This window comes from Drosophila teissieri, chromosome 3L, assembly GCF_016746235.2.
Source record: "Drosophila teissieri strain GT53w chromosome 3L, Prin_Dtei_1.1, whole genome shotgun sequence".
In the NCBI taxonomy this organism is placed as follows: Eukaryota; Metazoa; Arthropoda; class Insecta; order Diptera; family Drosophilidae; genus Drosophila; species Drosophila teissieri.
Genome location: NC_053031.1, coordinates 7890531 through 7907420, shown reverse-complemented (window position 1 = coordinate 7907420; position 16890 = coordinate 7890531). Strand labels below are relative to the sequence as shown.

Below are 16890 nucleotides of genomic sequence, written 5' to 3'. Positions count from 1 at the left end.
ATGTTAAACTCAACAGCACTCTGTTGGCCCACGCACACTAGTACCAAATTGTGCCGCCAGATGTTGCACTTGTGGAATGCTATAGAAACGCAGTTGAATACATTGCATTGTTTTGCATAAATAAAAGTAAGTTTTAGCGCAAATAATGGCCTCTAAACAGCAAATCGACACGCAACTGAGCAAAAAGCTATCCTGGTTGCTGCGGCACGGTGCGAAAACGGAGGGCATCTCCATCCGTGCCGATGGATTCGTTAGTGTCCCCGATTTGCAGAAGCACCCGCGCTACAAGTCATTTACCTTGGAAAAACTGAAGGAGATTGCGGCCGTGGATGCCAAGCAACGATATACTCTTCGCTGGAACCCGGAACTGCGAGTCCACGAGATTCGCGCCAATCAGGGACACTCATTGGCGGTAGTGGAAGGCGAAGCAGGCGGTCTGGAGAGGATTAACCATGTGGGAGAGATACCCCTGGCAGTTCACGGCACCTACCACAGACATTGGGAGGCCATTAGGAGCCAAGGGCTAAGTAGGATGAACCGCAACCATGTGCACTTTGCTTGCAGCGATGAGACCCATTCCACTCTGAGTGGATTCCGCAGCGATTGCCAGATTTTGATATATCTAAATGTGGAAAAGGTGCTGGCGGATGGCATACCCATCTATCGATCCAGCAATAATGTGCTGCTCTGTCCGGGAATCAAGGGCATCATACATAGTTCCTACTTCCAGCGTGTGGTGGATAGGAAAACGGGGCAACCCCTTACGTATTGATCATTGTTATTGAATAGAATAAACCTGGCCGCTAAGCAATAATTGAAACGTGTTCTTGCAGAAATGCCGGCGCCTGCCTCGGAATTAACTTCCCCACCTGGGGATGGTGACGATAATCTGGTGCTCTGCATGGTTTGCGCTGCCCCCTTCCAGAGTATGCAGGACTGCCTTGCCCACGAGCTGCTGACGCATGCCAGCAAGCCCCAAAAGCAAATGCGACAGCGATTGAACGCCATTACCAAGATATTTGCCAGCACACAAAGCCAGTCCGAGCGCACTGAGCTGCGGGAGGCTCTCGACAATTCTGGGTCCGGCGGGCACTTGCGCACTGTATTGAATTTCTTCGCTTGTGATCTGCGAAAGATGGATACCTGCTTCGGGCACGTCCGCAACTGCATAGAGAAGGAGATGAGGGGCAGGGTTAGGGTGTTCCCCTTCGGTTCACTGGTTACTGGTTTGGCATTGAAGGGTAAGTTTTCAAGTAGTACAAGAAAGAAGGTTCATAATACGAATCCTTTTCCGCAGATAGCGACATCGATTTGTATCTGCAGCCCCACGGCGACCAGCCACCATTGTTCTATAAGCAGCTGTACAACAAGGTCTCACACTTTTTACGGAGATCCAAATGCTTTGCTGATGTCTTCACTATTCGACATGCCTGCGTGCCCATCATTAGATGCAAGCACGAGCTCACCGGACTCAACATAGACATCAATGTGTCTAATCCGAATAGCACATATAACTCCCGATTTGTGGGCGAACTAATGTTTCGCGATGAGCGGCTTCGCGAGCTCAGCTTGTTCTTGAAAATCTGGGCTAAGAAGCTAAAATTGATTGGGCATGGCAGCATGACAAGCTATTGCTTAATATCCTTGATCATCGTTAGCTTGCAAGTGAATCGACAGTTTCCCTCCATCAAACAGCTCCAGTCGCACTGTCCACCGGTTATTTTGTCGGGCGTCAACTACGCCTACAGCTTGGAACTAGCGCCACCGATTCCAGCAAGGATCACCACGCTGGATCTAATCAAAAATTTCTTCGTTTACTACTGCACGGTCAACTTTGACAAAAGTGTATTGAGTCCCTTTTTGGGCAGCTGTGTGGACAAGGAGACAACGCTGGGCACGCCGGGAGGATTTCCCGAGTACGAAGAGCAACAGAAGCTCATGTATGAGGCGACAGATACGCCGCCAGAACCTTTCAAGCTGGATCGGGCCATGTGCGTACAGGATCCCTTCGAGTTGCAACGCAACGTGGCCAAATCAGTGTCCATTTCAAATTTATGTTACTTCAGACAATGCCTAGTTCTGGCAGCTCAGGCCTGCAGCGATCAGGAACTAACTTCGCAACCAGAGAAGCTATATGATTACTTATTATTTGGCTTGGCGGATAGGTTAGTGGCCGACAAAATAGTGGCGGATAAAAGATCAGAAAGGGCCACTCCGCGAAAGCAGCAAAGAATGGAAAACGTCCATGTGCAACCGCCAGTCGTCGGTGAGACACAAGAAACGAAAGTCGACGCAGGCGGTGTGTATAATGCGCCGCCCATAGTGCGATCGCATGTCATCACGCCCACCACAAACGATCTCAAATGCCTGCGCTCCGTTGTGCTGAGCAACAAAACGGAGGAGACTCAGCCCATATACTACTACTGGTTGGTCTGCTATGTGGACACCATAAAGGATGTGCTAACGCAACTCTATGCTTTGAATGTCGAACTGAAAGAATCGAATGAGCCGACTTACTACAAGTGGCTGATCAGCATTTCCTACGACACTTGGACAGGACGCTCCTTCCAACGCGGCGCCGGTCAATCTTTCTTCGCCCACCAGTTGCAGCAGACGATCGAGTTTGCGAAGACCAGAGTGGGAAATCCGCAGTACGCAGTCAATTTGCGCGGCTATTTCTCGCTGCAGGCCAGTGAGGATTACAAGGAGCTGCGCCTGGATGTGCAGCCCCTTCAGGGAGATCTTCTCGGACTGCAGCGCAATAGTCCGCTTACGAAGCTTTTCAAGGCGTTTAAGAATCTCCTGGGCAACTATAGTTTTAAAGAGAAGGCCAGTACCTGGAAGTTTTGCGCCAGATCTGACCAAATCTGACAACACCACTAGTCTTAAATCGTTTATGTACATACCCTTCGTATTCAATGCCAAATTGAAAAGACACCTTAATTGATATTCTTTACATACATAATTTTATTTGAATTTACAATATCACTATAGGTTAAACAAATACATCAAATTATAAGTGTAGCTACTAGTAATCTAAGGACTAATCATATGTAAAGATGGCTAAACTACTTATTGGCAAAAGTCTCTTGGAGCTGGGAGAAATTATTTACAAGGCTAACAACAAAGCTTAACTAAGTAATATACAAGGATGTCTCTTGAACTCCCCAAGTAGAATAAAGAAGCTATAATTATGCAAACAGTATTCACAGAACACTTCAAAGCGTTAGGAGTTCCATTTTGAGTATACTTTTGTGTGGGCTTACAAGTCCATCGGCATTAGACACCAGATACTTTTGGGCAGAGAGAGGAAGAATTTCTATTATATAGTATTAAGTTAATTGTACTTTTAGATCCTAATCCGAGTAACGGCACTTGGGCACTAGCCTTAGGTATAATCCTACTACATCTATGCCTTCTTCTTTCGGCAATAACAATATTTTTTGGCAGCAAAATCATTCATGCAATCCGCCTCTCCGCTATAGACGTTCAATCTACTCACGGATCCGGTCACCTTTACGGAGTCATCCGTATGATTGTGTCGCACGGTGGCCTCATACTGGCCCTTATTGGGCGCCGTGACGAAGATCAGTCGATACGTGTGCACCTCCTCCGGATCGAGGGCATTGTGATGCGCCCGGAACGCGGATTTGATGCTGTGCAGGGAGAGAGGAGCACACAGCTTGGCAAACGATCCGTTTCGGAACTCGGCCACATAGTTGTTGAGGTAGCTGACCACCCGCTTGCCGAGCATACGCGATTCCTTGGAGGTGCTCGAGATGGTGTCGTATTCCCAGCAGGTGCACCAGTGATCCGCGATGCCCACGTCGGAGCAACTCCTTAGCGGCGAAACGGGGGTCAGTAGACTCTGGCACTGCGGACAGTCGGGTGCCGGACCCAACGATTCCATTTCAGCGCGCCCAGATATGGCCAGTATGTGCTTCATGGTCAGGTGAAGGTCATAGGGCGTGGTCAAGCGATTCCTGTTCAGCCGCAGGCTGCGCACAAACTCCGGATGTGAGCTACGCAGGTGATGGGGCAACCAAATGAAGATGGCCGGCAGACGTTCCTCCAAGTGACCCGACCAGGTGGCCCTCGTTGGCCCAAACCGCATGCCATGATCGCTAAAGAACACCACCACCGTGTTCTCCATGGTGCCCTGGCGCACCAGCTTCCGCAGATACTCCTCCATATAGCTGTCCATGCTGCTGGTCTGCGAGATGTCACTGTGACTGTGCGTGTTTGTCCAGAAAAATCCAAAGTACGTCTCGTTGAGGAACCGCCTGGTGAACTCCAGTCCATAGTCGTACACGTGCTCCGCCGCCGTCACATAACCGAGGCAGTGCACCAAACCATTCACCGTCGTGTGATCCAGCTGCGATTCGGCGGCTGAGAGATATGGCCTCAAGTAGTAGTCCGCCGGCGGGTTCTTGAAGCCCTTCTTCAGGTAGTTGAACGTGTTGATCTTGACGGCATCCTCCGCGTAGGCGGTCACGTAGCCCCTCTGCTGGTACTGCTTCCAGATGTAGTCGCACTTGTCCAGGCCACCAACCACGAATGGCGAGCAGGCGTGCATGGCATTGGGCAGATTGTAGCCGGTGACCACGGCCATGATGTTCGGAAATGTATTGTCGTCCACCTGGGAAGGGGACAGGAAGTGGCTATGAAACTTGGAAATTGTACAAAATTGAGTCACTCTCACCTTGTTGTAACCCGCCAGCTCGAACCATCCGTTGTCGTAGAGGTACTGCGCCGTTTTGGGCATGGCTCTGATGAGATTAACACGGGAGATGCTATCGATGCCGAGCATCAGGACGCTCGGAGGTCTCGGATAGCCCTTCGCATCCGCCTCAGCTGCCACTTGTAATCGCTGCTGCACTGCCTCCTTGACGGGCACGGTCGCATGGCCATTGATATAGATCTGGTGGCCACCCGCATCGCACTTGACGATGATGCTCTCGGCGGAACTGGGCAGCAGGGTGCTGCTCTTGAAGGCTTCACACTTGGTGTACTTGACCTTCATCTCGTCCACCCGCTGCACCTCCATGTAGCAGCAGTGGAGCTGTTTGCCCACCGGATAGCGACTGAAAGCCGCTCCATCGATGCTGAGCAGGTACTTTTGGGACTTTGCCTCGAATTTCACGTGCGTCAGCGGCGGCAACTTCTGGCAGGACTTGTATTTGATGCGCTTGAAGTGGCGCATCACCTCGTTCTTGTAGGGATCCACCTCCATGATGCGGCAGGAGTTGCTGTAAACCAGGAAGCCTTTCGGGACAGATGGAATACACTCAGTAATGGTCTCACGTTCTACTGGGCGGGAGGCAGGCACAAAAATAAGGAGCAAAAAAACGAAGAAACGAAGAGCAATGCAGAAATCATAATTACTAACATGCAAATAAAATAGGCAAGGCAAAAACTATAAAGCAGGCATATACATACATAGTTAGTTGGTTCTATTGGTGTACTCACCATCCGTCACCGTCGATTGATGCTGCACCGTGACGTAGTTATCCGAGTGCAGCACGTCCAGATCGAGGACGTTCACCCAGCCGGTTCGGCCGATCAGAAAGTAGCAGAACGTAAAGGACACCAGCAGTCCCAGCACCGACTTCCTGCTCACCGGAAGTGAGCGGTGCTGGATGGCATGGAGCACTCCTCCGGCCCGTCGGGTCATTTGTACCTCCGGCTCCTCCGTCTCTGCGGCGGCGGATGGATCCAGCAGTAGGCGTTTCTCTGCCATGTCATTTAGGCGCTGACTATTTATAATCATAAAAAAAATCACTTAGTTCAAATCAATCCCACTGACTTGTAAGGCAAACTGAAACTTTAGTTCAATCAAAATGCAAATGGACTTTATGGCCTGCAAAAGCGAGTTGGATTTCATTTTAATTACGTTTTTTGAAAAGGCTGCTGCTCAATTTTAATATTTGCGCATTTTTAGTGTAATTTGTTATTTAAGTTTATATTTGGGCTTGAAATCATTAAAGCCAACAGCTGTTCGTAAAAACTTTCGCTACACTTGCAGAAAGTCACGCTAATTATAAATGCAAATACACAAGTGGAAATCGACTAGTGTCGCGACTATAAGATACCTATAACGCAGGTAGTGAAGCGCCAATGCAATCAGTAAAGCAAGTGCTGAGTGAAACCAATATACCCCTTGTAGGGTATACAAAATTGAAACACTTTTCAAAAGTGTGTGAGTAACAAGTTGTTGTGGGCGTTTGCCTTTCCTTCCACCTGTTATATACTTTTCAACAAGTCTAGTATACCCTACACTCTACTAGAAAAACACGAATTCACTGTTTGTATTTTGTTAGTTTTAAAGTCTTTTTTACTTTAGTTTAGAATTAGCAGGAGTTGTACTAATTAGATAATATGCTTTGATTGACTTACCTCTGTAATGCTTATTGCAGTGATTTTCGATTCATTGGCGTATTATTGTCGATTTCGCAGCTGAAATGGAAGTACAATGCATTAACTGCTGGCAAATGGTTTTCAGGAAAACTCATTTTCCACTTATTACGAGGGTCAGTTTGCAGTGTCGCATATATTTTCTGTGTAAACAATGAATAAATTATGTGATTCGTTTGCAAGCCTTGCAAAAAACGAATATGATAATGCTGATGAGTTTATAATTGGCAAATGCCGGAGGTTTGCATTTCAAAGCTGATTTACTAACTTTTGCCTTTTTTGTAATTACTCTTCAGAGCACATCATCCTATGATTTTTTGTCTTTCAATAGCTTTTAGGCGTGCAATATACAAATATATACGACTATAGTTTCTGTTCATTAGGGATTTAGTTTTATTTATAGATATTAGATACTCGTTTGTGTATTGAAGGTTTATAGATTTACATAATATTTGTATTTCACCGATTTGCACTTGTTTACAATTTTGTTTATTGTTTGTAGTACACATGTTGTTTTCCGGGTCAACAAACGTTTGAATATTTCACTTGTCTACATTTTCCCATTCACAACTTTTAAACATTTAACGCACTCTGTTTTTTCTAAATGTTTGTTTTACCCTAGCCGACGAGCATATAAATAACATGTGCTTTGCCAACCTTGGATGGGCGCATTTTGGGGCTCCGAAAAGGGGCGTTTGCGAATTCAATTAATGGAAATGCATCGTCTGCTCAGCGAAATAGCACATAGTACGTAGTACACAGTACATAGTACATCGTTCTGCCAATGCTAATCTTTTCCTTTCGGCACGGTCCGCGCACTGCGACGATGGAATCGCGAATGCGACGGAGCCCAAGCACAGAAATAAGTTTGCTGTTGGGTATGGTGTGGGCATGCTGTGGGTTAGTGGGTATGGTATGGGGCTATGGGGCTATGGGGCTCTTCGGGGTTGGGGGCTCTTGGGAATCCGAAATTGGGAAGTAGAGCTGATGATGATGCCTCATGATGGATGTGCGATTCGCCTTCTCCATTGCCGGCATTATTTCATCGATCACGACTAGAGACTCCACAGTGATCATTAGTTTTCACTTTTTAGCAGTTTCTCATGGTGCAAACATTGATCAGATATTGTGCTGTGTCAATCCATGACACGTTTTTATAGCTGTCTAAATATAATTATGTGATATTCATGCCCAGCACTGAGCGATCAGGTGTAGTTCGGCACTAAGCAAATGTTTGACAACTAAGTAATTCGTACTATATACTTTACGAGTAATTTAAAATATAATAATAATATATAATAATTATATTATATAATATAATATAATTTTTCCTTCCAACCCATCTAGGTTAAGATTTCTAAGCACTGATTTAAGGGTATTACGCATATGAAGCGAGCTCCAAATGGTGTGGGTTTTGAGATATGCCCGGATTTTCCTATTTCAAACCATGATAAATGCTGAAACAACTTGTTCTGATACATATACATACATTTTGATACAGGAAGGGCGATAAAAAATTGGTTTGCAAAAAACAACATTTTTTTATGTGAACTGCATTTGTTTGTATGTTACTAGCTAAGATTTCTAAGCACTGATATTACGCACTGGTATTACGCATATGAAGCGAGCTCCAAATGGTGTGGGTTTTGAGATATGCCCGGATTTTCCTATTTCAAACCATGATAACTGCTGAAACAACTTGTTATGATACATATACATACATTTTGATACAGGAAGGGCGATAAAAAATTGGTTTGAAAAAAACAACATTTTTGTATGTGAACTGCATTTGTTTGTATGTTACTAGCTATGTCGATTATTTCCCATTTTACAACATTTTCGACTAGGGAATTTGCTGTATTTAGCAGATTTCATCTAATTGAATTGACAGTTGGGCCTGAACAACCATTTGGATAAATTAGCGAGGCACCGACAAAGTCTGGCATTAAAAAGCGACATTAGTTTGGCGTGGCACTTCACGAGTAGCCATGCATCTAGATAATGCATTGCATTTTAATGGCAAATGCACTTGGGAAAGCCATTCAAAGGGGCAATACTATACAGAAATAATAATACAACTATGGGTGAATGGGGTGATTCGGGTGAGGGGCGTGAGGGGGTGCTGTGGGATCCGGATCCGCTGCAGGACACGATTGTGAATGTGTGAGTGTGTGAGTGTGTCGAGGACACTTTGCGGTGGTAAAAATAACACATGCAATGCAACAATATACATGTGCATATACATATACAACCCAAAGGCGGTGGGGGGTTGGAAGTGGGCGTGGACTGGGTGGCGTACTATGTCAAGTTCCATTGAAGCGAACTGCTTCTGCTGCAGCGTCAGCGTAAAAGTGCAATCGTTTTTCGTCGAGCACACTGCCTACAGATACAGATACACTTGCACGTACAGATACAGATAGAAAGCTAAGAGATACACAGATACAAAAAAAGGACGCACACGGATACACACACTCGCGCGCAAATGGCGAACTCTTCCAAACAGCCTGAAAGTTTGTCAACACCCAGCGCATTTGGACAAGGATTCATCCCAGATTTGGGCCACTCTCATATTCGCACACTCACATTTCCCACTCGCCATATGGAACAGGCCCATTGATTGCAGCAAATATACAAATATTTGCAGTCGGATTGCAAATTAAGGAACTCGAAACTGTGCGCAACTGAGATCCTTGCTGGCGGAACGGATAACACGACACAACTGAGCGGATGTGCGACTGCCAGCGAGCGGAGACCCACGACGAATGACGACGACTCGTTGCCGACGCGAGATATTTTACACCCTTGTTGGGTGGCAACAGCAAGAACCACATGAGTCCGCCACTGGCAACTACAACAACGCGCCACAGCAGCAACAACCAGCACCAGCAGGCTAGACACTGAGCACAATTAATAGGTTTAATGTTCGTAAATAAAATCATATATGTATGTTCCTTTTGAACTATTTTTATCTTTTCACTGAGAAACGGCATATTAAAAATGCCTTTGAACCGGTGTTGCATTTAATTAAGTATGGACTTGGACTACTTTCTTTATTCTTCTTTATTTAGCAGAAAACAAGTGGTTTTGTTAGATGGGGGGCAATGTTTAAAAAGTCAACTCGCATTTTAGATAAGAATATTAATCTGCAGAGATTGTTTTGTAAATCGTTCAATTCCTGAGAACTTAAATCAAACATTGATATGAAGATAACGCTGATTCAATATAAGCAAGCTACAAACTACACTTTAAAAATTATGATATTTAAATGAAATATAACATATTTATATATAATAATTTTTGTTTCATATATCTTGTACTTCCTTGTATGATAGTAAGAAATATTAGAATGTTAGAGAAAATACCGATGTGTATTCGAGTTATGCCATGCCAAGAAAAGGTTTGCCTTAACATTGTTATTTAGTTGTTTCGAAGTTTCAAATTAATAAGTCGTTTCTCCAGGTGCATGGGCAATTGCTACACGCCATGCGTTGCACATTCGCGAGTGCTGCCTAGAAGTATGCAATGTTTATTTGCTAAACGCCCGATGCACAGTTTGACACTCACTGAGTCTGCGCAGTTTGGCGGCTACTTTTGGCACGTGCTGCGTCGGTATTATGCACGCTCTCCCTTTTATTTGCCTCTTCCCTTCCAATGCCCCTTCCCCATTTACACCACCCACTTGTTGGTTCTGTGCGGTTAATTTAAGGGGGCGGCAAGTGGGTGTCATTTTCGGCAAGTGCTTCTGTTTTGCCGCCGGCAAGGTCGTTAGACTTTAAGCGTTAGCAAAACAAGAAATCTTCTTTTAACTTGTGCAGGGTGCGGGTGCGGGGTCTATGTATTTTAAGTAAACACACCACACACCCCGCATTAAAAATATATAAATAATAATAATATAAATAATGAACTAATATATAGCTAAATCACTTTAACCTAAATCAGTAATCCTTGAATTACCTATATAATTACCCCACACCAGTCACCACGCACCGCACACCACGTACCCTGCACCCTACACCCCGCAGAGAAAATTCGAAATATTGTTCCAAATATGACAAGTCATACCTCGTTGAGTTCGTAATTAAATTTCAAATCAAACTGTTTTTACCAAAAAAAAAATTGATTCTTTTGTCAAATTTTTTCCAATTTTTGATGATGATTTTTGACTTTTGGCCAAAAATTGATTTTCTGTTTTTTTGCGATTTAAATGTCAGTATTTTGATCAGAACATTCGAAATATTGGCCCAAATATGGAATGTCATATCTCGTCGAATTCGTAATTAAATTTGCAATCGAACTGTGTTTACCAAAAAAAATTGATTTTTTTGTCAAATTTTTTCCAATTTTTGATGATGATTTTTGGATTTTGGCCGAAAATTGATTTTCTGTTTTTTTGCGATTTAAATATCAGTATTTTGATCAGAACATTTGAAATATTGGTCCAAATATGGAATGTCATATCTCGTTGAATTCGTAATTAAATTTCCAATCGAACTGTGTTTACCAAAAAAAATTGATTTTTTTGTCAAATTTTTTCCAATTTTTGATGATGATTCCTGGGTTTTGGCCGAAAATTGATTTTCTGTTTTTTTGCGATTTAAATATCAGTATTTTGATCAGAACATTCGAAATATTGGTCCAAATATGGAATGTAATATCTCGTCGAATTCGTAATTAAATTTCCAATCGAACTGTGTTTACCAAAAAAATTGATTTTTTTGTCACATTTTTTCCAATTTTTGATGATGATTTTTGGATTTTGGCCGAAAATTGATTTTCTGTTTTTTTGCGATTTAAATATCAGTATTTTGATCAGAACATTCGAAATATTGGTCCAAATATGGAATGTCATATCTCGTTGAATTCGTAATTAAATTTCCAATCGAACTATGTTTACCAAAAAAAATCTATTTTTTTGTCAAGTTTTTTTCCAATTTTTGATGATGATTCCTGGGTTTTGTCCGAAAATTGATTTTCTGTTTTTTTGCGATTTAAATATCAGTATTTTGATCAGAACATTCGAAATATTGGTCCAAATATGGAATGTCATATCTCGCTGAATTCGTAATTCAATTTCCAATCGAACTGTGTTTACCAAAAAAAATCTATTTTTTTGTCACATTTTTTCCAATTTTTGATGATGATTTTTGGATTTTGGCCGAAAATTGATTTTCTGTTTTTTTGCGATTTAAATATCAGTATTTTTATCAGAACATTCGAAATATTGGTCCAAATATGGAATGTCATATCTCGCTGAATTCGTAATTAAATTTCCAATCGAACTGTGTTTACCAAAAAAAATTGATTTTTTGTCAAGTTTTTTCCAATTTTTGATGATGATTTCTGGGTTTTGTCCGAAAATTGATTTTCTGTTTTTTTGCGATTTAAATATCAGTATTTTGATCAGAACATTCGAAATATTGGTCCAAATATGGAATGTCATATCTCGCTGAATTCGTAATTCAATTTCCAATCGAACTGTGTTTACCAAAAAAAATCTATTTTTTTGTCACATTTTTTCCAATTTTTGATGATGATTTTTGGATTTTGGCCGAAAATTGATTTTCTGTTTTTTTGCGATTTAAATATCAGTATTTTGATCAGAACATTCGAAATATTGGTCCAAATATGGAATGTCATATCTCGTTGAATTCGTAATTAAATTTCCAATCAAACTGTGTTTACCAAAAAAAATCTATTTTTTTGTCACATTTTTTCCAATTTTTGATGATGATTTTTGGATTTTGTCCGAAAATGGATTTTCTGTTTTTTTGCGATTTAAATATCAGTATTTTTATCAGAACATTCGAAATATTGGTCCAAATATGGAATGTCATATCTCGTTGAATTCGTAATTAAATTTCCAATCGAACTGTGTTTACCAAAAGAATTGATTTTTTTGTCAAATTTTTTCCAATTTTTGATGATGATTTTTGGATTTTGGCCGAAAATTGATTTTCTGTTTTTTTGCGATTTAAATATCAGTATTTTGATCAGAACATTCGAAATATTGGTCCAAATATGGAATGTCATATCTCGTTGAATTGTAATTAAATTTCCAATCAAACTGTGTTTACCAAAAAAAATTATTTTTTTGTCAATTTTTTCCAATTTTTGATGATGATTCCTGGATTTTGGCCGAAAATTGATTTTCTGTTTTTTTGCGATTTAAATATCAGTATTTTGATCAGAACATTCGAAATATTGGTCCAAATATGGAATGTCATATCTCGTTGAATTCGTAATTAAATTTCCAATCGAACTGTGTTTACCAAAAAAAATTGATTTTTTTGTCAAATTTTTTCCAATTTTTGATGATGATTTTTGGATTTTGTCCGAAAATTGATTTTCTGTTTTTTTGCGATTTAAATATCAGTATTTTGATCAGAACATTCGAAATATTGGTCCAAATATGGAATGTCATATCTCGTTGAATTCGTAATTAAATTTTCAATCGAACTGTGTTTACCAAAAAAAATTGATTTTTTGTCAAGTTTTTTCCAATTTTTGATGATGATTTCTGGGTTTTGTCCGAAAATTGATTTTCTGTTTTTTTGCGATTTAAATATCAGTATTTTGATCAGAACATTCGAAATATTGGTCCAAATATGGAATGTCATATCTCGCTGAATTCGTAATTCAATTTCCAATCGAACTGTGTTTACCAAAAAAAATCTATTTTTTTGTCACATTTTTTCCAATTTTTGATGATGATTTTTGGATTTTGGCCGAAAATTGATTTTCTGTTTTTTTGCGATTTAAATATCAGTATTTTGATCAGAACATTCGAAATATTGGTCCAAATATGGAATGTCATATCTCGTTGAATTCGTAATTAAATTTCCAATCGAACTGTGTTTACCAAAAAAAATTGATTTTTTTTGTCAAGTTTTTTCCAATTTTTGATGATGATTCCTGGGTTTTGTCCGAAAATTGATTTTCTGTTTTTTTGCGATTTAAATATCAGTATTTTGATCAGAACATTCGAAATATTGGTCCAAATATGGAATGTCATATCTCGCTGAATTCGTAATTCAATTTCCAATCGAACTGTGTTTACCAAAAAAAATCTATTTTTTTGTCACATTTTTTCCAATTTTTGATGATGATTTTTGGATTTTGGCCGAAAATTGATTTTCTGTTTTTTTGCGATTTAAATATCAGTATTTTGATCAGAACATTCGAAATATTGGTCCAAATATGGAATGTCATATCTCGCTGAATTCGTAATTCAATTTCCAATCGAACTGTGTTTACCAAAAAAAATCTATTTTTTTGTCACATTTTTTCCAATTTTTGATGATGATTTTTGGATTTTGGCCGAAAATTGATTTTCTGTTTTTTTGCGATTTAAATATCAGTATTTTTATCAGAACATTCGAAATATTGGTCCAAATATGAAATGTCATATCTCGCTGAATTCGTAATTAAATTTCCAATCGAACTGTGTTTACCAAAAAAAATTGATTTTTTTGTCAAATTTTTTCCAATTTTTGATGATGATTTTTGGATTTTGGCCGAAAATTGATTTTCTGTTTTTTTGCGATTTAAATATCAGTATTTTGATCAGAACATTCGAAATATTGGTCCAAATATGGAATGTCATATCTCGTTGAATTCGTAATTAAATTTCCAATCGAACTGTGTTTACTAAAAAAAATTGATTTTTTTGTCAAGTTTTTTCCAATTTTTGATGATGATTCCTGGGTTTTGTCCGAAAATTGATTTTCTGTTTTTTTGCGATTTAAATATCAGTATTTTGATCAGAACATTCGAAATATTTTTCCAAATATGGAATGTCATATCTCGCTGAATTCGTAATTAAATTTCCAATCGAACTGTGTTTACCAAAAAAAATCTATTTTTTTGTCACATTTTTTCCAATTTTTGATGATGATTCCTGGGTTTTGTCCGAAAATTGATTTTCTGTTTTTTTGCGATTTAAATATCAGTATTTTGATCAGAACATTCGAAATATTGGTCCAAATATGGAATGTCATATCTCGCTGAATTCGTAATTAAATTTCCAATCGAACTGTGTTTAACAAAAAAAATCTATTTTTTTTGTCAAATTTTTTCCAATTTTTGATGATGATTTTTGGATTTTGGCCGAAAATTGATTTTCTGTTTTTTTGCGATTTAAATATCAGTATTTTGATCAGAACATTCGAAATATTGGTCCAAATATGGAATGTCATATCTCGTTGAATTCGTAATTAAATTTCCAATCGAACTGTGTTTACCAAAAAAATTGATTTTTTTTGTCAAATTTTTTCCAATTTTTGATGATGATTTTTGGATTTTGGCCGAAAATGGATTTTCTGTTTTTTTGCAATTTAAATATCAGTATTTTTATCAGAACATTCGAAATATTGGTCCAAATATGGAATGTCATATCTCGTTGAATTCGTAATTAAATTTCCAATCGAACTGTGATTACCAAAAAAAATTGATTTTTTTGTCAAATTTTTTCCAATTTTTGATGATGATTTTTGGATTTTGGCCGAAAATTGATTTTCTGTTTTTTTGCGATTTAAATATCAGTATTTTTATCAGAACATTCGAAATATTGGTCCAAATATGGAATGTCATATCTCGTTGAATTTGTAATTAAATTTCCAATCGAACTGTGTTTACCAAAAAAAATTTATTTTTTTGTCAAGTTTTGTCCAATTTTTGATGATGATTCCTGGGTTTTGTCCGAAAATTGATTTTCTGTTTTTTTGCGATTTAAATATCAGTATTTTGATCAGAACATTCGAAATATTGGTCCAAATATGGAATGTCATATCTCGCTGAATTCGTAATTAAATTTCCAATCGAACTGTGTTTACCAAAAAAAATCTATTTTTTTGTCACATTTTTTCCAATTTTTGATGATGATTCCTGGGTTTTGTCCGAAAATTGATTTTCTGTTTTTTTGCGATTTAAATATCAGTATTTTGATCAGAACATTCGAAATATTGGTCCAAATATGGAATGTCATATCTCGCTGAATTCGTAATTAAATTTCCAATCGAACTGTGTTTAACAAAAAAAATCTATTTTTTTTGTCAAATTTTTTCCAATTTTTGATGATGATTTTTGGATTTTGGCCGAAAATTGATTTTCTGTTTTTTTGCGATTTAAATATCAGTATTTTGATCAGAACATTCGAAATATTGGTCCAAATATGGAATGTCATATCTCGTTGAATTCGTAATTAAATTTCCAATCGAACTGTGTTTACCAAAAAAAATCTATTTTTTTGTCACATTTTTTCCAATTTTTGATGATGATTTTTGGATTTTGGCCGAAAATGGATTTTCTGTTTTTTTGCAATTTAAATATCAGTATTTTTATCAGAACATTCGAAATATTGGTCCAAATATGGAATGTCATATCTCGTTGAATTCGTAATTAAATTTGCAATCGAACTGTGTTTACCAAAAAAAATTGATTTTTTTGTCAAATTTTTTCCAATTTTTGATGATGATTTTTGGATTTTGGCCGAAAATTGATTTTCTGTTTTTTTGCGATTTAAATATCAGTATTTTTATCAGAACATTCGAAATATTGGTCCAAATATGGAATGTCATATCTCGTTGAATTTGTAATTAAATTTCCAATCAAACTGTGTTTACCAAAAAAAATTTATTTTTTTGTCAAGTTTTGTCCAATTTTTGATGATGATTCCTGGGTTTTGTCCGAAAATTGATTTTCTGTTTTTTTGCGATTTAAATATCAGTATTTTGATCAGAACATTCGAAATATTGGTCCAAATATGGAATGTCATATCTCGCTGAATTCGTAATTAAATTTCCAATCGAACTGTGTTTACCAAAAAAAATCTATTTTTTTGTCAAATTTTTTCCAATTTTTGATGATGATTTTTGGATTTTGTCCGAAAATTGATTTTCTGTTATTTTGCGATTTAAATATCAGTATTTTTATCAGAACATTCGAAATATTGGTCCAAATATGGAATGTCATATCTCGTTGAATTCGTAATTAAATTTCCAATCGAACTGTGTTTACCAAAAAAAATTGATTTTTTGTCAAGTTTTTTCCAATTTTTGATGATGATTCCTGGGTTTTGTCCGAAAATTGATTTTCTGTTTTTTTGCGATTTAAATATCAGTATTTTGATCAGAACATTCGAAATATTGGTCCAAATATGGAATGTCATATCTCGCTGAATTCGTAATTAAATTTCCAATCGAACTGTGTTTACCAAAAAAAATCTATTTTTTTGTCAAATTTTTTCCAATTTTTGATGATGATTTTTGGATTTTGGCCGAAAATTGATTTTCTGTTTTTTTGCGATTTAAATATCAGTATTTTGATCAGAACATTCGAAATATTGGTCCAAATATGGAATGTCATATCTCGTTGAATTCGTAATTAAATTTCCAATCGAACTGTGTTTACCAAAAAAAATTGATTTTTTTGTCAAATTTTTTCCAATTTTTGATGATGATTTTTGGATTTTGGCCGAAA

The 16890-nt window shown here is 38.3% G+C and overlaps 3 protein-coding genes across 9 annotated transcripts; 2 read left to right on the top strand and 1 right to left on the bottom strand.

The window, feature by feature from the left end:
* The first annotated feature begins 54 nt into the window (after window positions 1–54).
* Window positions 55–3024, top strand: LOC122616197. Of its 2 annotated transcripts, XM_043791563.1 has the most exons (3): window positions 55–126; window positions 834–1241; window positions 1298–3024. In XM_043791563.1, exons 2-3 carry the CDS (start codon window positions 836–838, stop codon window positions 2869–2871), a joined length of 1980 nt encoding a protein of 659 aa, XP_043647498.1. In that variant the 5' UTR covers window positions 55–126; window positions 834–835; the 3' UTR covers window positions 2872–3024. The 2 variants fall into 2 exon arrangements, with proteins under 2 accessions (XP_043647498.1, XP_043647497.1); XM_043791562.1 differs by lacking the exon at window positions 55–126 and having other exon boundaries at window positions 755–1241.
* LOC122616198 (tRNA 2'-phosphotransferase 1) lies at window positions 133–772 on the top strand. Its single transcript, XM_043791564.1, has one exon. The coding sequence runs from the start codon at window positions 146–148 to the stop codon at window positions 770–772; it is 627 nt and encodes a 208-aa protein (XP_043647499.1). The 5' UTR covers window positions 133–145.
* On the bottom strand, window positions 2950–9159 carry LOC122616196. Of its 6 annotated transcripts, none has more exons than XM_043791557.1 (5): window positions 8998–9159; window positions 6397–6456; window positions 5470–5756; window positions 4703–5310; window positions 2950–4639 (listed from the first exon to the last, which is right to left on the bottom strand). In XM_043791557.1, the coding sequence occupies exons 3-5, from the start codon at window positions 5738–5740 to the stop codon at window positions 3410–3412; spliced, it is 2109 nt and encodes a 702-aa protein (XP_043647492.1). In that variant the 5' UTR covers window positions 5741–5756; window positions 6397–6456; window positions 8998–9159; the 3' UTR covers window positions 2950–3409. The 6 variants fall into 6 exon arrangements, with proteins under 6 accessions (XP_043647492.1, XP_043647495.1, XP_043647493.1 ...); XM_043791560.1 differs by lacking the exon at window positions 8998–9159 and adding an exon at window positions 6683–7266; XM_043791558.1 differs by lacking the exon at window positions 8998–9159 and adding an exon at window positions 7072–7266.
* Window positions 9160–16890: the final 7731 nt, after the last annotated feature.

Excerpts from the sequence above, each read along its gene's own strand:
- LOC122616196 (XM_043791555.1), bottom strand. The coding sequence starts at position 5,770 with ATGATTATAAATAGTCAGCGCCTAAATGACATGGCAGAGAAACGCCTA. Across the intron at positions 5,311-5,469 it reads TCAATCGACGGTGACGGATG|TAGAACGTGAGACCATTACT; the intron begins GTGAGTACACCA and ends CCTCCCGCCCAG. Across the intron at positions 4,640-4,702 it reads AGCTGGCGGGTTACAACAAG|GTGGACGACAATACATTTCC; the intron begins GTGAGAGTGACT and ends TCCCCTTCCCAG.
- LOC122616198 (XM_043791564.1), top strand. The coding sequence starts at position 146 with ATGGCCTCTAAACAGCAAATCGACACGCAACTGAGCAAAAAGCTATCC.
- LOC122616197 (XM_043791563.1), top strand. The coding sequence starts at position 836 with ATGCCGGCGCCTGCCTCGGAATTAACTTCCCCACCTGGGGATGGTGAC. Across the intron at positions 1,242-1,297 it reads TACTGGTTTGGCATTGAAGG|ATAGCGACATCGATTTGTAT; the intron begins GTAAGTTTTCAA and ends CCTTTTCCGCAG.